This window comes from Corythoichthys intestinalis, chromosome 5, assembly GCF_030265065.1.
Source record: "Corythoichthys intestinalis isolate RoL2023-P3 chromosome 5, ASM3026506v1, whole genome shotgun sequence".
Lineage (NCBI taxonomy): Eukaryota > Metazoa > Chordata > Actinopteri > Syngnathiformes > Syngnathidae > Corythoichthys > Corythoichthys intestinalis.
This window is the reverse complement of record NC_080399.1, coordinates 760,383-783,217: the sequence shown is the minus strand read 5'-3', so window position 1 is coordinate 783,217 and position 22,835 is coordinate 760,383. Positions and strand designations below refer to the sequence as shown.

General features: G+C 46.6%; 2 protein-coding genes across 5 annotated transcripts in view; both read left to right on the top strand.

The window, feature by feature from the left end:
• The window catches only part of b4galnt4a (beta-1,4-N-acetyl-galactosaminyl transferase 4a), a 39,750-nt gene extending 34,628 nt beyond the window's left edge, over positions 1 to 5,122 (top strand). Inside the window, exons 17-21 of one of the 4 annotated variants that reach the window (XM_057837441.1) lie at positions 1,097 to 1,169; positions 1,228 to 1,381; positions 1,443 to 1,569; positions 3,861 to 4,482; positions 4,604 to 5,122. In XM_057837441.1, the coding sequence (XP_057693424.1) occupies positions 1,097 to 1,169; positions 1,228 to 1,381; positions 1,443 to 1,569; positions 3,861 to 3,975 (469 nt within the window). In that variant the 3' untranslated portion in view covers positions 3,976 to 4,482; positions 4,604 to 5,122. Of the gene's footprint in view, positions 1 to 1,096; positions 1,170 to 1,227; positions 1,382 to 1,442; positions 1,570 to 3,860; positions 4,511 to 4,567 lie in introns of all 4 variants that reach the window. The other 3 variants (XM_057837440.1, XM_057837439.1, XM_057837438.1) reach the window with 3 other exon arrangements.
• A 4,799-nt stretch (positions 5,123 to 9,921) lies between these two features.
• Positions 9,922 to 20,247, top strand: fem1b (fem-1 homolog b). Its single transcript, XM_057836785.1, has 5 exons — positions 9,922 to 10,586; positions 12,734 to 13,157; positions 15,935 to 16,474; positions 16,563 to 16,904; positions 19,845 to 20,247. Exons 1-5 carry the CDS (start codon positions 10,339 to 10,341, stop codon positions 20,187 to 20,189), a joined length of 1,899 nt encoding a protein of 632 aa, XP_057692768.1. The 5' UTR covers positions 9,922 to 10,338; the 3' UTR covers positions 20,190 to 20,247.
• Positions 20,248 to 22,835: the final 2,588 nt, after the last annotated feature.

Sequence of the window (22,835 nt, the reverse complement as noted above, 5' to 3'; positions counted from 1 at the left end):
CTTCAGCATTGTCCACAAGTTCTCAATGGGGTTTTGGGAAGGCCATTCGAAAACCTTAATTCTAGCCTGATTTAGCCATTCCATTACCACTTTTGATGTGTGCTTGGGGGTCATTGTCCTGTTGGAACACCCAACTGCGCCCAAGACCCAATCTTCGGGCTGATGACGTTAGGTTATCTTGAAGAATTTGAAGGTAATCCTCCTTCTTCATTATCCCATTTACTCTCTGTAAAGCAACAGTTCCATTGGCAGCAAAACAGCCCCACAGCATAATACTACCACCACCGTGCTTGACGGTAGGCATGGTGTACTTGGGGTTAAAGGCCTCACCTTTTCTCCTCCAAACGTATTGCTGGGCATTGTGGCCAAACAGCTCGATTTTTGTTTCGTCTGACCACAGAACTTTCCTCCAGAAGGTCTTATCTTTGTCCAGCAACAAACTTCAGTCGAGCCTTAAGGTGCCGCTTTTGGAGCAAGGGCTTCCTTCTTGCACGACAGCCTCTGCAAAAGAGATGCAAAACACGCTTGACTGTGGACACTGACACCTGTGTTCCAGCAGCTTCTAATTCTTGGCAGATCTGCTTTTTAGTGATTCTCGGTTGAATCTTCACCCTCCTGACCAATTTTCTCTCAGCGGCAGGTGATAGCTTGTGTTTTCTTCCTGATCGTGGCAGTGACAAAACAGTGCCATGCACTTTATACTTACAAACAATTGTTTGCACTGTTGCTCTTGGGACCTGCAGCTGCTTTGAAATGGCTCCAAGTGACTTTCCGGACTTGTTCAAGTCAATGATTCGCTTTTTCAGATCTATGTATGTATATTTTTGACCCAGCAGATTTGATCACTCTTTCTGTTAACCCATAATAAAGTCATAAAAGAACCAAACTTCATGAATGGTTTTTTGTGACAAAGAACTATCTGTTCCAATCACTCTATCGGAGAAAAATCAGAGTTGTAGAAATAACTGGAAACTCAAGAGAGCCATGACATTATGTTCTTCACAAGTGTATGTAAACTTTTGACCACAACTTTAAGTATAACACCATAATACACAGGCAGAAGATAAACACTGCATCTTTTCTTTGTTGTCTTTAGATACGAGTACCTGAGGCGAGAAGGCAACTTTGAGCGCTCGGCCGGACTCCAGATGGGCGTAGATACCATCGAGGTGAGATGCGAACGATCCCCCGAGTAAACGTACGCGTAAACCTCGGCCTTCCCGGCAGGATAGCCACAGCGTGATCTTCCTGTGCGACCTCCACATTCATTTCCCTCCCAACATCTTGGAGAGCATCCGCAAGCACTGCGTGGAAGGACGCTTGGCGTTCGCGCCCATCGTCATGAGACTCGGCTGCGGGAGTTCGCCGAAGGAGCCCGACGGTAAGAGCGATGTCGTCGTCGTCGGTCATACGCAACCGACGCGGCTTTCTCTGACCCACAGGTTTTTGGGAGGTCAACGGCTTCGGGCTTTTCGGAATCTACAAGTCAGACTTTGATCAGATCGGCGGGATGAACACTGAAGAATTTAAAGACCGCTGGGGCGGAGAAGACTGGGAGCTCCTAGACAGGTAAAAAAAAAAAAGTCCAACTCCAAAAATCCGATACCAATATAAAACCATCCATCCATCATCTTCCGCTTAATCCGGGGTCGGGTCGCAGGGGCACCAGCTTTTGCAGGGAAGCCCAGAATTCCCTCTTCCCAGCCACAGCCCTCCGACGGGATCCCAAGGTGTTCCCAGGACAGCTTTGAGACATAGTCTCTCCAGCGTGTCCTGGGTCGTCCCCGGGGCTTTCCACCGGTGGGACATGCCGGAACACCTCTCCAGGGAGGCGTCCAGGAGGCATCCAAACTGGCCACCTCAACTGGCTCCTCTCAACCCGGAGGAGTAGCGGCTCGAGTCCCTCCCGGATGGCCAAGCTTCTCACCCTATCTTTAAGGGAGAGCCTGGACGCCCCGCTTGTATCCAGGATCTTATTCTTTTGGACCCGCGGACACGACTTACAGCTTGTGACCATAGGTGAGGGTAGGAACGTAGATCGACTAATAAATCGAGAGGTTCTCCTTTTGGCTCAGCTCCTTCTTCACCACAACGGACCGGTGCAGCATCCGCATCACTGCAGACGCTGCACCGATCCGCCTGTCGATCTCCCGCTCTCTCCTACTCTCACTCGTGAACAAGACCCCAAGATACTTGTCCAAGTCCTCCACTTGGGGCAGGAGCTCATCTCCAACCTGAAGAGGGCTCACCAGCATTCTCCGACTAAGGAACACTGTCTTGGATTTGGAAGTGCTGATCTTCATCCCGACCGCGTCACACTCGGCTGCGAACCGCTCCCGTGAAAGTTGGAGATCACGCCTTGATTAAATCAACAGCACTACATCATCTGAAAAAAGCAGAGATGCATTGCTGAGGCCATCAAACTGGACCCTCTCAAAGCTTCAGCTGCGCCTAGAAATTCTCCCTATAAAAGTTATGAACAGAATCAGTGACAAAGGGCAACCTTGGCGGAGTCCAACCCTCACTGGAAACGAATCCGACTACTGCCAGCAATGCGGACCAAACTCTGGCACCGGTCGTACAGGAACCGTACAGCCCTTGCTAGGGGGCTCAGTACCCCATACTCCCAAAGCACCATCCACAGGACTCTCCAAGGGACACGGTCAAACGTTTTCTCCAAATCCACAAAGAACATGTAGACCGGTTGGGCGAACTCCCATGCTCCCCCGAGGACCCTGCCGAGTGTGTAGCGCTGGTCCACTGTTCCACGGTCGGGACGAAAATCACACTGCTCCTCCTGAATCCGAGATTGGACTTCCCGACGGACCCTCTTCTCCAGCACCCCTGAATTGACCTTACCGGGGAAGCTGAGGAGTGTGATCCCTCTATAATTGGAGCACACCTTCCGGACCCGCTTCTTAAAAAGGGGGACCAGCACCCAGGTCTGCCCATCCAGAGGCACAGTACCCGATATCCAAGTGATGTTGTAGAGCCATGACAGCCCCTCAACATGCAGATCCTTTAGGAACTCTGGGTGGATCTCATCCACCGCCGGGGCCTTGCCACCGAGGAGCTTCCCATATGAATAATATTACTTGAAATGAGCCAAAATGGCCATCATTTAATAAAAGGAATCATTCACAATGAAATCACGTTTACAGTAGTTACCCCATAGAGCCACTAGGGGGCGACCAAAGCCTTACAAATCATAGGACATGCCAATGCAAGATGCATTTTGCTGGGTTTTTCCACAGATTTTGGTCCTTGATTATTTTTCTACTTTTCTTAGTGATTATTTCTTTGTGGTAATGCAGTTGTTACATGTCATGAGTTTTTAGTTCATTATTTTTCAATCATTTACTGTTCATTTAATTTTTGCACCATGAATCCTCACATAACAAATCCCAAGCATTTTAGTTTAGAGACACTGAATGGTCAATTAGCATAAGTGCTATGCTAAACTGTGACCAGCCGCTGTACATTCATTTGGAAGGCAATATGCATTATAGCCCAAACCCGATCATGAAAAACCGATATCATCCGATATCATTTAAAAATGCTTTTATCGGCCGATATTATTGGCTACCTGAAGTTATCGAACAACTCTAATTTTAGGCTAGCTTGATACCGCAGGTCTTAATGCACAGATCTGATTTTTTGGTCATATCTGGTCTAGTTTGCTAGTAGAAGTTAGCGGTAGATGCTATCAGGTAGCCGATAATATCGGCCGATAAAAGCATATTCAAACGATAACGTATCAGTTTTCCATTATCGGGTTTGGACCATTATACATATTGCCTTGTCTTTGACTGTCAGTAGCGTGGCAGAAGTTGACGTTTGTCTCTGCGTGATGTGTCCAGGGTATTGCAGAACGGTTTGGAAGTGGAGCGGCTCCGCCTGAGGAACTTTTTTCACTACTACCACTCCAAACGGGGCATGTGGAATGCCCAAAAGGGGAAAAGTATCAAGGGATGATTCCTAAAGGCAACTTTTGAAGCCGCCATCTTGTTACCCAAAAGGGAAGGCGCTATCTTGTTGCCAAAAACGAGTGAACTTTTTTTTTTGACAAGCTGTTTTTTGGGTGGGGATCTGGAAAAATCTCCTCATACTTAATATCATCAACCCTGACGTACGTAGATATGTATGTGGCATTTTTTGTCTCGTGAAGTCATCGGCCGCCGTTGACAGCAACAGTCGTCCGATTCGCGGATGTCGACAAGTGATGGACTCGTTTCGATTCACGGTTGTCGTCGACGTCGCTGAAAGAGTTAACTCGTTGGCTGGCGCTGGCGGGGATTGATGTTCAGTTTGTTGGACATGGGAGGGATGGCAGTGATTGAATGTAGGAAGAAGATTATGTCGGTAGTAACCGAAGTAGCTAAAACTGCGAAAAGGAAGGTAAAAAAGGAACTGTTTATAGATGGGTGGGTATTAATGGATGGGTAGGTAGGTAGGTAGGTAGGTAGGTAGGTAGGTAGGTAGGTAGGTAGGTAGGTAGGTAGGTAGGTAGGTACAGTATCTATATGTTTAAGGAGGTAGGTAGGTAGGTAGGTAGGTAGGTAGGTAGGTAGGTAGGCAGGTAGGTAGGTAGGTAGGTAGGTAGGTGTGTGGGCAGGTAGCTAGTTTGGGCCTAAATTAGCGAAAACCTAAAGCAAACGAAAAGGTAGGTAAGTAGTATAGGTAGACGGGTGCTTATACATGGGTGGGTAGGTCGGTAGGTAGGTAGATATTCGTTGGGTAAGTAGGTAGGTGGGTTTGTAGGTAACTAGTTTGATACCAAATTAGCTAAAACCTTGTAAAGGTAGGTAGGTGGTTACTGTAGGTAGGTAGCTAGTTAAGTACCAAATTGGCTAAAACTGCGAAAAGTTGGTAGAAAAGGTATTTGATAGATGGGTGGGTATATGTGGGTGGGTAGGTAGGTACAGTATGTATACATTTAAGGTGGTTGGTAGGTGTGTGGGTAGGAAGACAGTTAGGAAGAGAATTAGCTAAAACCTCAAAAAAGTAGGTAGGTGGTTACTGTAGGTAGGTGGGTGGGTAGTTGGTTAGGTACCAAGTTAGCTAAATTGGCAAAAAGGTAGGTAAGTAGTATAGGTAGATGGGTGCTTATACATGGGTGGGTTGGTAGGTAGGTTAGTGGGTGGGTATTCGTTGGGTAAGTAGGTAGGTGGGTTGGTGGGTGGGTAGGTAGGTACAGTGCCTTGCAAAAGTATTCGGCCCCCTTGAACCTTGCAACCTTTCGCCACATTTCAGGCTTCAAACATAAAGATATAAAATTTTAATTTTTTGTCAAGAATCCACAACAAATGGGACACAATCGTGAAGTGGAACAAAACTTATTGGATAATTTAAACTTTTTTAACAAATAAAAAACTGAAAAGTGGGGCGTGCAATATTATTCGGCCCCCTTGCGTTAATACTTTGTAGCGCCACCTTTTGCTCCAATTACAGCTGCAAGTCGGTTGGGGTATGTTTCTATCAGTTTTGCACATGGAAAGACTGACATTCTTGCCCATTCTTCCTTGCAAAACAGCTCGAGCTCAGTGAGGTTGGATGGAGAGTGTTTGTGAACAGCAGTCTTCAGCTCTTTCCACAGATTCTCGATTGGATTCAAGTCTGGACTTTGACTTGGCCATTCTAACACTTGGATACGTTTATTTTTGAACCATTCCATTGTAGATTTGGCTTTATGTTTTAGATCATTGTCCTGTTGGAAGATAAATCTCCGTCCCAGTCTCGGGTCTTGTGCAGATACCAACAGGTTTTCTTCCAGAATGTTCCTGTATTTGGCTGCATCCATCTTCCCGTCAATTTTAACCATCTTCCCTGTCCCTGCTGAAGAAAAGCAGGCCCAAACCATGACGCTGCCACCACCATGTTTGACAGTGGGGATGGTGTGTTCAGGGTGATGAGCTGTGTTGCTTTTACACCAAACATATCATTTTGCATTGTGGCCAAAAAGTTCAATTTTGATTTCATCTGACCAGAGCACCTTCTTCCACATGTTTGGTGTGTCTCCCAGGTGGCTTGTGGCAAACTTTAAACGAGACATTTTATGGATATCTTTGAGAAATGGCTTTCTTCTTGCCACTCTTCCATAAAGGCCAGATTTGTGCAGTGTACGACTGATTGTTGTCCTATGGACAGGCTCTCCCACCTCAGCTGTAGATCTCTGCAGTTCATTCAGAGTGATCATGGGCCTCTTGGCTGCATCTCTGATCAGTTTTCTCCTTGTTTGAGAAGAAAGTTTGGAATGGACGGCCGGGTCTTGGTAGATTTGCAGTGGTCTGATGCTCCTTCCATTTCAATATGATGGCTTGCACAGTGCTCCTTGAGATGTTTAAAGCTTGGGAAATCTTTTTGTATCCAAATCCGGCTTTAAACTTCTCCACAACAGTATCTCAGACCTGCCTGGTGTGTTCCTTGGTTTTCATAATGCTCTCTGCACTTTAAACAGAACCCTGAGACTATCACAGAGCAGGTGCCTTTATACGGAGACTTGATTACACATAGGTGGATTCTATTTATCATCATCGGTCATTTAGGACAACATTGGATCATTCAGAGATCCTCACTGAACTTCTGGAGTGAGTTTGCTGCACTGAAAGTAAAGGGGCCGAATAATATTGCACGCCCCACTTTTCAGTTTTTTATTTGTTAAAAAAGTTGAAATTATCCAATAAATGTTGTTCCACTTCACGATTGTGTCCCACTTGTTGTTGATTCTTGACAAAAAAATTAAATTTCATATCTTTATGTTTGAAGCCTGAAATGTGGCGAAAGGTTGCAAGATTCAAGGGGGCCGAATACTTTTGCAAGGCACTGTAACTACTTAGGTACCAAATTAGCTAAAACCTTGTAAGGGTAGGTAGGTGGGTACTGTAGGTAGGTAAGTGGGTAGCAAGTCAGGTACCAAATTAGCTAAAATGGTAAAAATGTAGGTAGGTACTATGGGTAGATGGGTGGTTACACTGTATATGGGTGAGTAGGTAGCTAAGTATTAGTTTGGTAAGTAAACCTCAAAAAGATACGTAGGTGGTTACTGTAGGGAGGGGGGTTGGTAAGTAGCTAGTTAGGTATCAAATTAGCTGAAACCTTGTAAAGGTAGGTAGGTGGTTTTAACCACTTAGGTACCAAATTAGCTAAAAATCCTGAAAAGGTAGGTATGTACTGTAGTTAGATGGGTGGGTATACATGGGTGTGTACGTACTGTAGGTTGGTAGGTACCAAATTAGCTAATACTGCAAAAAGGTTAGGGTAGATAGGCAGGTGGGTTGGTAGATACGTAGGTAGGTACTGTAGGTTGAGTGGGTATACGTGGGTGGGTGGGTTAGGTAGCTTGTTAGGTACCAAATTTTCTAAAACAGCAAAAAAAGTTAGGTAAGTGGGTTGTAAAATGGCTAGTTAGGTACTAAATTAGCTAAGACCACTGAAAAGTAGGTAGGTCCAATTAGGTAGGTAGGTGGGTTGGTAGGTAGCTGGTTAGATACCAAATTAGCTAAAACCACAAAAAGGTAGGTAGGTAGATGGGAGGGTAGGTACCTAGTAGGGTCCCAAATTTGCTAAAACAGTCAAAATGATCCAGATGTGACCCAAATTTCATAGTTAGTGGTCCAGAGAATGCGTCAGAATTCAAAGAATGGGATCAAAAATCAACAGGAAGTGACCCATGGGAGTTTATCAATGGCATTTTTCTAGTTTCAAGGAAGGTTGCTACAATTTGTCTGTAGACCCACTAAGGGATCATTTGAACGCTGCCAGCCCTCCACACCCCAAATGGATGGGACATCCATCGCTGTGAACGGCAGCCAATGAGAAGAAAGACATGAATACTAGACTAGAGTTATATTTCAAAAGAGTATTGGTGGAAAATACATTCCAAGGTAATTTCTGTGAAATTGTTTTGTAGAGAAAAGATTTCAAGAATGTATTGTACTTTGTTTGCTTTGTTTTCTTGGCATATAAACTTGAATATAATATAAGATTGAGATGCCTTGATGTTATTTCCATCCTGTCACTGGTCGTGCCACCACACGGGGGCGCTCCGTCCACATGAGCGATGCTCACCAACCGCAAAGCATGGATTTGTTTTGCCTTGCCTTCAAAATGACTACAGTGATCCCTCGTTTTTCGCGGTTAATTGGACCATCCCCCAGCGAAAATCTGCGAAGTAGAGGCGGAGCTTATTTATGTAAAAAAAAAAAAAATTTTTTTTTAAATGGGCGTGTTCAATGTATTTATTCAGATTTAACATCATTGCAAAGAGTGTCGTGACCGCTACATCCTCGCAACATAATTCACCCACAGAACTAATTTAGGGGATGTCTTGTTTCGGAGGGGAATTCTTTAACTGGCGGTTTCCGGGTCAGGGTGACTAGAGACACGAGCGGCCAACACGATATCGCGACTCGACTCGCCGACACAAACTCACTAATATCATCCGCTGTAAGAAATACATATAAGCAAGGGCGTAGATTTTCAAAGGGACGGTAGGGACATGACACTATCAACTTTTCAGGATGCTCAAATTGTCCCCACCAACTTTTAAGCAACCTTATTGGCATTATATCATGTGCTCAGCGATATAGGTCATTTAGATTGTCTTTCCATATGTTGAATGGATAAAATTGACCCTTCCATTATTAAGTGAATTACTTTCATTGTGTTCAGGCTGACATTTATCCTCTTTTCATTTGGTGAACGTGCCAGTCCATTTTTTCCCCTCAAACACACGTTTGATTAGCTGATGACATGACCCCCCCATACACACACACGCACTCACAGCCCAGAAAGAAATACAACATGTCGACAGCATGCCGCCTCCTCCGCCCCATTCGACGACGAGGGATATTAGAATTTTACTTCGGCCAGCAGAAGCAGCAACCACTGTAAGTAATGAAAAAAAGACGTCAATGTTGTGGAGGTGGGGAAAACACCACTAATTTTGCCAATGAAAGTCCGACCTGCATCAGAGTTAGCATAACATTAAACCAGACGTGTCCAAAGTCCGGCCCGGGGGCCAAATGCGGCCCGTGGTCAAATTTCACCCGGCCCCCAGCCTCTGTCATAAAATCAATAACGTCTGGCCCGCACACAGACTTAATAAATTGGTCAACAGTACTGCTACCATGTGAAGTAGCTTACACACTAAATGCTGCTCCTCATTTACCCACTAAAAGGCAGCAGCACTCTAAGCAACTCAATACAACTCCCACAAAAGTGTCATTATTCTTGACAAAAACATGCTCAAAATCCACAGGAAGAAAAATCAAGGGCTCATTTCCTTCTATTTTGAATCATCTCCTGTTGATTTTATAGGTATATTTGGGCTACCTAGTGTTCATTGGTCACTTTCTGTTGATTTTTGGGCATTTTAAGCACGTTTTTTGTGGGACTTGTTGATTTTGGTAACCTTTTGATCATTTTTGGGGCATTTTCTGGAGCATCACTTCCTGGAAGAGACCTGTAAAATGCCCCAAATGAATAGAAAGTAACCTGTAAATGCCACAAAAACAACAGAAAGTGACACTTAGGGGTTTACTCACCAGAAGAGCAAACATCCCAATGGAATAGCACCAGAAAATAGTGCTTAACTAATTTAAGTGCTTTTTACTTTAGTTTTTAAGAGCCACATAGTTGGACACGCATCATTTTTAGGCTAAAATTTTGATTTACAAATATAACTCTCTAAAACCTTTCTTTGGACATTTTGACGATGAAATTGTTCTCTACGAAGATCTTATCAAAGACTCAAATGATAAAATAAGCTCGTCAAACTGTATCATTTTTCAAATTTTTCATCTCATAATTGTAATCTATTGTTTTAACCACGCTTTGTTTATAAAACTTTTATTTTCATAGCAAACCGGAAATGACATCTGTGTGCTGTTGATGAAGAAAAAAAACATGATTCAAGTCGGACGTATTTTTACATCGGACTATACTTCCGCCAAGTTCTTCATTGGTGAGAAGCGAAAGTGTGTTCTGGCGTTCTTTTAACGACTATTTGTACATTTTAATTTAGCATATGAGTAACCTGGCGCTTCGTCGGACGCCTACGAGCGAATTTGTGCTTTTATTCTCCTCTCAAAAGTCGTTTTGGAGTCGTTGAGCGGCTGGCTCGCTCGCGTTAGCATTTGGGCTCGCGGAAGCTAGGCTAGCGGGGCGGGGAAGAGAAGTTCTCCCGGCCGGCGACTATCCTTGGGTCCGACGCTCACCACGGAGACATCAAGCGGCTTTTTGGCGAGTCCGCTCGGACATTTTGATGGGAGACGGCTGGCCGCCGAGCGGACGTGGCGGGCAGAAGTCGCGAGCGGAGCGGCGGCGACGAAGACTCGCATGGAGTCTCTGGCCGGCTACGTGCACAAGGCGGCCAGCGAAGGACGAGTCCTGACGCTGGCCGCGCTGCTGCTCAACCACGGCGAGGCCGAGACGAGCTTCCTGTTGGACTACGTTAGCCAGCAGGCGTGCCAGAGGTCCACGCCGCTCATCATCGCCGCCCGCAACGGCCACGACAAGGTGGTCCGCCTGCTGCTCGACCACTACCGGGTGGACACCGAGCAGACTGGCACCGCGCGCTTCGATGGGTACGTAATCTAACAGACGGAGCGATGGCGCCACCAGAGGGTAGCCACTGTAGATATCTTGTACAAGGCTGGATGTTTGTTCCGCCCTGTGAGCTCATGGGGGCAGGCGTCGTCACTTGTCGGCCATTTTGCGTCGGGACTTCATGATAGACTAGAGCCGTTCCGACGAGTCGACTCAATGGCAGTGACCGGGTTAATCACGTTCAGTGTGAAAATTGTCAATGTTGGCGCATTGCCTTCAATGGAAACGTTGACCCCACCAATATGGCCACCGCCTAGGCGCTATGGTTACTTTTGACCTGCGGCGTGGCGTCACTTCCTGTTGATTTGGGAGCATTTTGGGACATTTTAAGGTCACTTCCTTTAGATATGAGGTCACTTCTTTTTGATATGACTTCACGTCCTAATGATCTGGGGTCATCTCGAGGTCACTTCCTGTTGATATATCAATTGCTGTTGATTTGAGGTCATTTCAAGGTCACTTCCTTTTGATTTGGGGGTATTTCGGAGTCACTTCCTGTTGATTTTGTGACATTTCCAGGTAACTTCCTGTTGTTTTGGGATCACTTCCTATTGGTTTTGGGGTACGTTTTGGTCACTTCCTCTTAACCTTGTTGATATGACAACACTTCTTATTGATTTGGGGTCATTTTGGGTCACGTCCTGTTGATATGACTTCATATCCTAATGATTTGGGGTCGTCTCGGGGTCACTTCCTGTTGATTTGGGAGCATTTCAGGGTAATTTTCTGTTGATACCGTCACGATTGATTAGGTAGGCATTTCAGGGTCACTTCCTGTTGATATTGGGTCACTTCCTGTTGATATGACATCAGTCCCTGTAGGAGGATTTTTGGGGTCACTTCCTGTTGATTTGGGAGCATTTTGGGACATTTTAAGGTCACTTCCTTTTGAAATGAGGTCACTTCCCGTTGATATGACTTCACGTCCTAATGATCTGGGGTCATTTTGGGTCACTTCCTGTTTATATATCAATTTGGCGTTGTTTCGGTTCACTTCCTGTCAGTCGGGTCACTTCCTATTGATTTGAGGTCATTTCAGGGTCACTTCCTGTTGATTTGGGGGTATTTAGGAGTCACTTCCTGTTGATTTTGTGACATTTCCAGGTAACTTCCTGTTGTTTTGGAGTCACTTCCTATTGGTTTTGGGGCACGTTTGGGTCACTTTCTGTTAACCTTGTTTATATGACAACACTTCTTATTGATTTGGGGTCATTTGGGTCACTTCCTGTTGATATGAGCTCATGTCCTAATGATTTGGGGTCATCTCGGGGTCACTTTATTGTTGATTTGGGAGCATTTCAGGGTAATTTTCTCTTTATACGGCGTCACGATTGATTTGGGAGGCATTTCAGGATCACTTCCTGTAGATATTGGGTTACTTCCTGTTGAGATGACATAAATCCTTGTAGATTTGGGAGCCACTTTTTTATTTTTATTTTGGGGCATCACTTGTTTAGGCACTTCCTGATCATTTTTAGGTGTTTAGATGTCATCCTTTGAATATCAGGTCACTTCCTGTTGATATGACATCACTTCTAGTTGATTTTTGAGCATTTTGGGGCACTTTTGACATTTTGTTGATTTGGGGGTGTTTTTTGGCTCACTTCTTGTTGGTATTGGGTACCTGTTGATTTGGGGGCATTTGGGGTTCACTTCCTGTTGGTATGACATCACGTCCTGTTTATTCGGTAGGCACTTATTATTATATGACATCACTTGTTGTTTTGGGGTGGCGTGGCTCAGTGGTAGAGTAGTTGTCCCCCAACCCAGAGGTTGTGGGTTCAAGTCTCCGCCCTGATGAACTCATCTAAGTGTCCTTGAGCAAGACACTGAACCCCACATTGCTCCTGGTGCTGCGTCACCAGTAGGTGGATGGCGAGATAGTGTAAAGCGCTTTGAGCGCCTTGAAAGGTGGAAAAGCGCTATATATATAAGTATAACACTATTGGGAGCATTTCACTTCCTGTTAATGGAATTGATTAGTATGGCTGTCAATGGCAATAGGTATCGATTTACATGTAAAGCTTCCATGAATAACAACTTTCACATTTAGAAGTGGATTTATTCTTGAACAAGATGACTGATAAAGTCCACAATTTTGGTGACGGTCTGTTTTTTGGCGCAGCTACGTGATTGAGGGCGCGACGGCGCTGTGGTGCGCGGCGGGCGCCGGACATCTGGAGGTGGCGCGGCTGCTGGTGGAACACGGCGCCAACGTCAACCACACCACGCTCAACAGGTCCACGCCGCTGAGGGCCGCCTGCTTCGACGGTCGTCCGGACATGGTGCGCTTCCTGCTGGAGAGCGGCGCCGACCCGGCCGTCGCCAACAAGTACGACAACACCTGCCTAATGATCGCCGCCTACAAGGGACACCAGGAGGCGGCGCGCTTCCTGCTGGAGCGCGGCGCCGACCCTGACGCCAAGGCGCACTGCGGCGCCACCGCGCTGCACTTCGCCGCCGACGCCGGCCACCCGGGCGTAGTGGCCGAGCTGCTGGGGCACGGCGCCGCTCTGGTGGCCAACGGACAGGGCCTGACGCCCCTGCTGGTAGGCCATACTTTTTTTTTTTTTTTAAGTCAAATTATTTTTAGAATCATGTAGTGAGGGTTCGTTCACGGGCCCCTCCCAATTGTAGGGCACTTCTGTAAATTTTTAGTCATTCTGAGGCCGTTTCCTACTGATTTTGGGGTCCCTTCTTGTTGATATGACATCACCTCTGTTGATTTAGGGTCATTTCGGGTCACTTCCTGTTGATATGATGTCACTTCCTATTGACTTAGTGCCATTTCAGGTCACTTCCTGTTAAGCCTGAACGATATATTGTTTAAACATCGCCATCGCAATGTGCGCATGCATGATAGTCCCACAGTAGTAGATAGTGGTTTTTCACTTATCGCGGCGGGTTCTGGTCCCTATAAACCGTGAAAAACGATGGAATACTGCATACTGTGGTCATGATGAGCCATTCAAAGTCTTTCCAAACAGCTATTCAAGTCATCTAGTAAATATTTCTTTGAAAGGAAAGAAATCTATATATTTTTTTGATATCGCAATACAATATCACAAACCCCCCCCAAAAATTGCAGCAATAGTTTTTTCCAATATCGTTCAGGCCTACTTCCTGTTGATATCTGGTACCCTCCTGTTGATGTCGGGTCACTTCCTATTGATTTGAGGTCATTTCAGGGTCACGTCCTGCTGATATTGGGTCACTTCCTATTGATATTGGAGTACCTCCTGGTGATTTTGGGATAGTTGTAGGTAACTTCCTGTTAATTTGGGGTCATTTCTTATTGGTTTTGGGAAATGTTTGGGTCACTTCCTAATAACATTGTGGCATTTTGGGGTCACTTCCGGTTGATATGAGGTCACTTCCTATTGATTTAGGGTCATTTTGGGTCACTTCCTATTGTTATGACATCACTTCCTATTGATTTGGTCCATTTCGGGTCACTTCCTGTTGATGTCGGGTCACTTCCTATTGATTTTGGGTCACTTCATATTGATTATGGGTTATTTTTAGGCCATTTCCTGTTGATATATCACTTCCTATTGATTTGAGGTCATTCAGGGTCACTTTTTGTCGATATCAGGTCACTTCCTGTTGATTTCGGGGCATTTAGGGGTCACTTCGTTTTGATATGACCTCACTTTCCATGGATTTGGGGTCATTCCAGGTCACTTCCTATTGATATGACATTACTTTGTATTGATTTGAGGTCATTAAGGGTCACTTTCTGTTGATATTAGGTCACTTCCTGTTGTTTGGGGGCATTGAGTTGATGTTGGGGTACTTCCTATTGATTTGGGGATATTTCTAGGTTACTTCCTGTTGATTTGGGGTCACTTCCTGCTGGTTATATGACATGTTTGAGTCACTTCCTATTAGATTGGGGAAACTTCAGGTCACTTCCTACTAGTTAGGGGTCCTTTTGGGTCACTTCATGTTGATATGACATCATTTCCTATTGATTTGGGGTCATTTAAGGTCACCTACTGTTAATGTCGGGTCACTTCCTGTTAATTTGACGTCATTTCAGGGCCACTTCCTGTTCATTCGGGGGCATTTAGGGGTCACTTCCTGTTGATGTTAGGGTACTTTGATTTTGGGATATCTGTAGATTACTTAATGTTAATTTGGGGTTACTTCCTGTTAACATTGGGGCATTTGGGGGTCACTTGCTGTTGATATGACAACACTTCCTATTGATTAGGGGTCATTTTAGGTCACTTCCTATTGATATGACATCACTTCCTATTGATTTGGGGTCATTTTGGGTCACTTCCTGTTAAAGTTAGGATACTTAATGTTGATTTTATTTCTAGGCTACTTCCTGTTGATTTCAGGTCACTTCCTGTTGATTTTTAGTCGCTTCCTGTTGATTTGCAGGCATTTAATGGTCACTTTCTGTTGATGTCAGGGTACTTCCTGTTGATTTTGGGATATTTCTAGGTTGCTTCCTGAGTTGGGATCACTTCCTATTGGATTTGGGACATGCTTGGGTCACTTCCTGTTGATTTGGGAGCATTCTGGGGTCACTTTTTGTTGATATGACATTACAACCTATGTTTGGGATCATTTCAGGTCATTTTCTGTTAATTACGGGTCACTTTCTGTTGATTTTTGGGCATTTAGGGCTCACTTCCTGTTGATGTTGGGGTACTTCCTGTTGATTTTGGGATATTTCTAGGTTACTTCCTGTTGATTTGGGGTCACTTCCTGCTGGCTTTACGACATGTTTGGGTCACTTCCTTTTAGCATTGGGGAAATTTGGGGTCACTTCCTGTTGATTTGGGAGCATTTTGGGGTCACTTTGTTGATAAGACAACACTTCCTATTGCTTTGGGGTCAATTTGGGTCACTTCCTGCTGATATGATATCACTTCCTTTTGATTTGGGGTCATTTCAGGTCACTTCATGTTAATGTTGTGTTACTTCCTCTTGATATGACATCGCTTCGTATTGATTTGAGGTCATTTCGGGGTCACTTCCTTTTGATGTTGGGTAGTTCCTGTTGATTTTGGGATATTTCTAAGTTACTTCCCGTTGATTTGGGGTCACTTCCTGTTGGTTTTGGGACATGTTTGGATCACTTCTTGTTAGCATTGGGTCATTTCCTGTTAATTTGGGAGCATTTGGGATCACTTCCTGTTGGCCGCCAGAGACTGCTCTAGACATCCAATCGATTTTGACTGGGAGGGGGCGAATGAACAGATGTGACTGCAGACAAGCTCGATTACACGCTTTTCCAGTTTTAAGGCGCTGTTGTCAAAATAAAAGCATGTGGATTTGTACTGTATAAATGAGCCTTCTCCACCCATAGGTGGCGGCAGAGAGCTGTAAAGCCGAAGTGGTGGAGCTCCTGCTGGCGCGAGGTCGCTGCGAGCCCCAGCAGCGCGTGGAGGCGCTGGAGCTTCTGGGCGCCTCCTTTGCCAACGACCGCGAGCGCTACGACCCGGGCCTCAGCTACCGCTACCTGCGCGCCGCCATGGACGAGCGGCTGCGCCTGGGTCTTCCGGACGACGAGCCGTCGCCGGCCGCCGAGGCTTACGGGGGCCGGCGCGAGTGCCGCACGCCCGGCGAGCTGGAGGTGGTCCGCACCGACCGGGAGGCGCTGCACATGGAGGGCCTGATGATCCGCGAGCGCATCCTCGGCCCCGACAGCGCCGAGCTCTCGCACCCCATCGTCTACCGTGGCGCCGTCTACGCCGACGGCATGGACTTTGTGAGCTGCGTGCGGCTGTGGCTGCACGCGCTGCGCCTGCGCCAGCGCGCCCGCCGCGACGCACGCAGGGACCTGCTGCGCTTCGCCCAGCTCTTCTCGCAAATGCTGCACCTCAAGGAGCCCCTCGACGCTGACGCGGTATGTCGCCCCCTACTGACATGAATTAGAATTGCATGGAAATTTTAAAGAACAAATGAAGGAAGGCGTGGTCTATTTGCAAGCGCAGGTGGAGGAGGTGCTGGGCTGCAGCGCGCTGGAGATCCGGCGCAGCATGGCGCGTGCCCAGGCAGCGGCGGTGGCGGAGGAGGCGACGGACGGCGAGCCGGCACAGGCGGCCGATAACTACGAGTCCAATGTGTTCACCTTCCTGTACTTAGCCTGCATCGCCACCAAGACCGCGTGCGGGCACGAGCGACAGCGCGCCCGCCTCAACAAGCACGTGTACGATGTGGTGCGGCTGGACCCGCGCGCCCGCGATGGCGCAAGCCTCCTCCACTTGGCCATCAGCTCCAGCACCCCCGTCGATGACTTCCACACCAACGATGTCTGCGGATTCCCCAACGCGCAGGTTGGGAAATGAATCCGTTACAAAATCCTGAATCTTGAATTTTAACTGAGAATTTAAAAAAGTCAGGGGACTCCGAGCTGGGCTCTCCTATCTCTGGTGTCGAAGTCACTGAGGTGGTTGGAAAGCTCCTCGGTGGCAAGGCCCGGATTTCCGAAAGGCTCTGGATGTTGTGGGGCTGTTGTGGCTGACACGCCTCTACAACATCGCGTGGACATCGGGGACAGTGCCTCTGGATTGGCAGACCGGGGTGGTGGTCCCCCTTTTTAAGAAGGGGGACCGGAGGGTATGTTCCAATTATTATAGAGGGATCACACTCCTCAGCCAACCCGCTAATGTCTATTCAGGGGTGCTGGAGTGGAGGGTCCTTCGGGAAGTCGAATCTCGGATTCAGGAGGAGAAGTGTGGTTTTCGTCCCAGCCGTGGAACAGTGGACCGGCTCTACACCCTCGGCAGGGTCCTCGAGGGTGCATGGGAGTTCGGGTGTTCTGTGGATCTGGAGAAGGTGATCGACAGTGTGCCACGGGGAGTCCTGTGGGGGGTGCTTCAGGCGTACGGGGTACTTAGCCCCTTGGTAAGGGCTGTTCGGTCCCTGTACGACCGTTGTCAGAGTTTAGTCCGGCACTAAGTCGAATTCATTCCCAGTGAGGGTTGGACTCTGCCAAGGCAGCCCTTTGTCTCTGACTCTGTTCATAACTTTTATGGACAGAATTTCTAGGCGCGGCTGAAGCGTTGAAGGGGTCTGGTTTGGTGGCCTCAGCATTACATCTCTGCTTTTTGCAGATGATGTGGTGCTGTTGGCTTCACCAAGCCGTGACCTCCAACTCTCACTGGAGCGGTTCGCAGTGGAGTGTAAAGCGGTCGGGATGAAGATCAGCACCTCCAAATCCGAGACAGGGGTCCTCAGTCGGAAAAGGGTGGCGTGCCCACTCCAGGTCGGGGATGAGATCCCGCCCCAAGTTGGAGGGAGTTCAAGTGTCTTGGGGTCTTGTTCTCGAGTGAGAGTAGATGAGAGTGGGAGATCGACAGGCGGATCGGTGCAGCGTCTGCAGCGATGCGGACTCTGCACCTGCCTGTTGTGGTGAAGAAGGAGCTGAGCGAAAAGGCGAAGCTCTCGAGTTACTAGTCGATTTACGTTCCTGCCCTCACCTATGGTCACGAGCTGTGGGTCGTGTCCGAAAGAACCAAGATCCTGGATACGAGTGGCCAAAATGAGTTTCCTCCGCAGGGTGTCCGGGCTCTCCCTTAGAGATAGGGTGAGAAGCTCGGTCATCCGGGAGGGACCTGAGCCGCTACTCCTTTGCGTTGGAGGAGCCAGTGGAGTTGGCTCGAGCATCTGGTTCGGAAGCCTCCTGGACACCTCCCTAGAGAGGTGTTCCAGGCATGTCCCACTGGCGGGAGGCCCCAGGGACGACCCAGGACCCGCTGGAGAGTCTCTCGGCTGGCCTGGAGGAGCTGGTTGAAGTGGCTGGGGAGAGAGAAGTCTGGGCTTCCATGATGAAGCTGCTGCCCCTGTGACCCGACCCCGGATAAAGCAACAGATGGATGGATGAATTTTTTAAAAATTAAAAAGAAAAACCAGACGATGCAATTTCTAGAGAAATTGCGATTATAGCTTTGTTGTGGAAGGTAAACTCCTAAGTCTCTTCCTGTTGAGTTGGGGTCATATCGGGGCCACTTCCTGTCGATATCAGTTCACTTCCAGTATCACTTCCTATTGATTTGGAGGGGCTCCGGGGTCACTTCCTGTTGAAATGAATTGATATTGGGTTACTTCCTATTATCATGTCATTTCCTGTTGATTTGGGGGCATTTCAGGGTCATTTCCTGTCGATGTCAGGTCACTGCCTATTGATATGAAAGCATTTCGGGGTCATTTCCTGTGGAAATTGAATCACTTCCTGTTGATGTCAGGTCACTGCCTATTGATTTGGAGGTGTTTCTGGGTCACTTCCTGTTGATATTGGGTAACTTCCTGTTGGTATCGGGTCACTCCCTGTTGATATCAGGTCACTCCCAGTTGATATTGGATCACTTCCCGTTATCAGGTCATTTCATGTTGATTAGTGGGCATTTTGGCGTCACTTCCTGTTGATATAAGGTCACTGTTTATTGATTTGGAGGCGTTTAGGGGTGACTTCCTGTGGAAAGTGAATCACTTCCTGTTGATATCGGGTCACCTGTTGATGTCAGGCCACTGCCTTTTGATTTGGAGGCGTTTCCGGGTCACTTCCTGTTGAAATTGGGTCACTTCCTGTTAATATCAGGTCACTCCCAGTTTATATTGGGTCACTTCCCGTTATCAGGTCATTTCATGTTGATTAGTGGGCATTTTGGCGTCACTTCCTGTTGATATAAGGTCACACTGCTTATTGATTTGGAGGCGTTTAGTGGGCATTTCCTGTTGAAATTGAGTCACTTTCTGTTGATTTACGGGCATTTTGGGATCTCTTCCTGTTGATTTGGGGACATTTCGGGGTCACTTCCTGTTGATTGGGGGGCATTTTGGGGACACTGCCCGTTGATTTCTGGTCACTTCTTGTTATCAGGTCATTTCCTGTTGATATTGGGTCACTGCTTATTAATTTGGAGGCATTTTGGGGTCACTTCCTGTTAAGATCGGGTCACCTCCTGTTGTTTTGGAACCGTTTCGGGGACACTTCCTGTTGATGTCGGTTCACTTCCAGATGATAACAGGTCACCTCCTGTTTTTTTGGAGGTGTACCGGGATCACTTCCTGTTGATATCTGGTCACTTCCTGTTGATTTGCGGGCATATTGGCTTCATTGCCTGTTGATCTCAGGTCACTTCTTGTTGATATCACATCAGCTGTTGATTTGGGGGTATTTCAGGGTCACTTCCTGTTGATATCAGGTGAAATTGGCATTTTTGGGCGGACGAGCCAATGATGGGTTTGTGGGTTGTTTTTCTTTTTGTCGTCAGGTGACCAAGCTCCTGCTGGACTGTGGCGCCCGCGTGGACGCGGTGGACCACCAGGGCAACACGCCGCTGCACGTTATCGTGCAGTACAACCGTCCCATCAGCGACTTCCTGACGCTACACGCCATCATTATCGGCCTGGTGGAGGCGGGCGCGCACACCGACCGCACCAACAAGGAGGAGAAGACGCCGCTGGACAAGAGCACCACCGGCGTGTCTGAGATCCTCCTCAAGACCCAGATGAAGATGAGCCTAAAGTGCCTGGCGGCGCGCGCCGTCCGACGACACCGCCTGGCCTACCGCCGCCAGATCCCCGCCAGCCTGGAAGAGTTTGTCGACTTCCACTGACTTTTTCGCCCGCGCGCTCGGAAATCCGTTGGCGACCGTGTGTTTTTATCAATTCAATCCAGGTTTTTCAATGTGAGTGATTAAGACTCTGTAATAGTTTTTTTTTTTTTTTTTTTAAATTGTACAAACTTTCGCTTGTTATTGGGGGCCTGATCAGTTGTTTTCTCATAGACATGCCCAAAATTCATTCCCAAAACAGGAAGTGGGGAGGAAAAAACAAACAGGAATTGACAAAAAAATCAACAGGAAACAACCTGAAAATGCCCCAAAATCAACAGGATTTGAGAGAGGAGGGCTTAGGAAGTCACCCAGAAATTACAATCAGTAGGAGAAATGCCCCCAAATCAACAGGAAGTGACCATATTAACAGGAAGTCACTCAGAAATGCCCAAAAATCAACAGGACGAGACCTGAAAATGTCGAAAAATCAATAGGAAGGGACCTCGACAATAAGGGAATTAACCCAAAAATGCCCAAAAAGCTAAATTGACAAAGTCACTTAAAAATGACCCAAATTAAATCCCCCAAATCAACAGGTCGCGACCAAAACAACCAGATAGTAACCCAGAAATGCCCCAAAATCAATAGGAAGTGACCTCAAAAGGCCCAAAATTCAACAGGAATTGACCTGAAATGCCCCAAAATCAATAAGTGACCGAATTAACAGCAAGTCACTCAGAATTGCCCCAAAATCAACAGGAAGTGACCTCAAAATGCCCAAAAATCAATAGGAAGTGACCTGAAAATCCCCCAAATCAACAGGTCGCTACCAAAACAACCAGATAGCAACCCAGAATTTCCCAAAAAATAAACAGGAAGTGACCTGAAGATGCCCAGAAATGAACAGGACGTAACCAAATTACCAGGAAGTAATCCAGAAATGCCCAAAAAATAAACGGGAAGTGAACTAAAGATGCCCAGAAATCAACAGGAAGTGACCAAATTAACAGCAAGTCACTCAGAAATGCCCCAAAATCAACAGGACGTGACCTGTAAATGCCCAAAAATCAATTAGAAGTGACCTCGAAATGCCCACAAATCAACAGGTCACGACCAAAACAACCAGATAGTAACCCAGAAATGCCCCAAAATCAATAGGAAGTGACCTCAAAAGGCCCAAAATTCAACAGGAATTGACCTGAAATGCCCCAAAATCAATAAGTGACCAAATTAAAAGCAAGTCAGTCAGAAATGCCCCAAAATAAACAGGAAGTAACCCAGAAATGGCCCAAAAACTAAACAGTAAGTGACCTGAAGATGCCCAGAAATCAACAGGATGTGACCAAATTAATAGGAAGTCACTCAGAAATGCCCAAAAATCAACAGAAAGTGACGTCTAAATTCACAAAAGTCACTAAGTGACCTGAAATGCTACAAAATCAGCAGGAAGTCAATCAGAACGGACCAAAAATTAACAAGAAGTGACCAAATAAACAGGAAGTCACTCAGAAAGGATAAAAAATCAACAGGAACTGACCTCAAAATGTCCAAAATTCAACAGGAAGTGACCAAATTAACAGCAAGTCACTCAGAAATGCCCCAAAATCGACAAGAAGTGACCTCGAAATGTGCAAAATTCAACAGGAATTGACCTGAAATGCCCCAAAATCAATAAGAAGTGACCAAATTAACAGCAAGTCACTCAGAAGTGCCCCAGAAATCAACAGGACGTGACCTAAAAATGCCCAAAAATCTTGCCTGGCACCGCCAGACTATTCTCCCTGTATTTTTCAAACACTGGGAGAAACAGTCTGGGACCCAGCCCATTAACGGCCTCTCAAACAAGTACAAAATCAACCGTCCAATCACATTCGTTTATTTGCATGACGTGTTCTTCACGAGTAACGTCACTCTTGCGTGCCGGAAGTCGTCTCTACAACAACACAGATGGTGAGCGGGAGAGCCGAGAATATGTTCCAATCCGCGGTAAAAGCACTTTTAAATGACCAAAAACACATCGAGACAAATCATTGACAACAGTCAACATGGCTCGTGGTAGCCACGTTGAATAAACGTCTCCATTCTCCGCTCACGCTAATTACTTGTCGCTTTAACGACGTCACGTCTAGCCGTCGCTGATTGGTCCGCTCCGCTGTCTGTTTGCTGTGGCTTGCTCCGCCCTCGGAATTTGATCCGCCGGACGGTACCCAGACTCAACAGCGGTGAGTCTGGTATACCAGGCAACCGAAAATCAACTTTAAGTGACCAAATTGACAGGAAGTTACTTAAAAAATGACCCAAAATAAACATCAGGTGACCTTAAAATGCCCAGAGGTCGAGGCCATATGGATATGAAGTCACTCAGAAATGGCCAAAAATCAACAGGAGGTGACCTGAAATGGTTCAAAATCAACGGGAAGTCACTCAGAAATGCCCCAAAGTCAATAGAAAGTTACCCGAAAACCCCCAAAATCAACAGAAGGTGGGCAAAAACAATAGGAATACAGCCAGAAATGACCAAAAATCATCAGGAAGTGACCTGATATGTTAAAAGGAATTGACCAATCATACAGGAGGGCACCCAAAATCAACAAAATGTCCCAAAATGAAGAAAGTCCCCAATAACACTCGAAAGTTGGTTTAACTGCCATTGACGAGGCTTTCAAAATGGATTTTTTTTTTCTTTTGTATTTTGAAATGTTTTAA

Coding starts and splice junctions, on each gene's coding strand:
- fem1b (XM_057836785.1), top strand. CDS start 10,339: ATGGAGTCTCTGGCCGGCTACGTGCACAAGGCGGCCAGCGAAGGACGA. Junction 10,587..12,733: donor GGCACCGCGCGCTTCGATGG/GTACGTAATCTA, acceptor TTTTTGGCGCAG/CTACGTGATTGAGGGCGCGA. Junction 16,475..16,562: donor AGCCCCTCGACGCTGACGCG/GTATGTCGCCCC, acceptor TTGCAAGCGCAG/GTGGAGGAGGTGCTGGGCTG.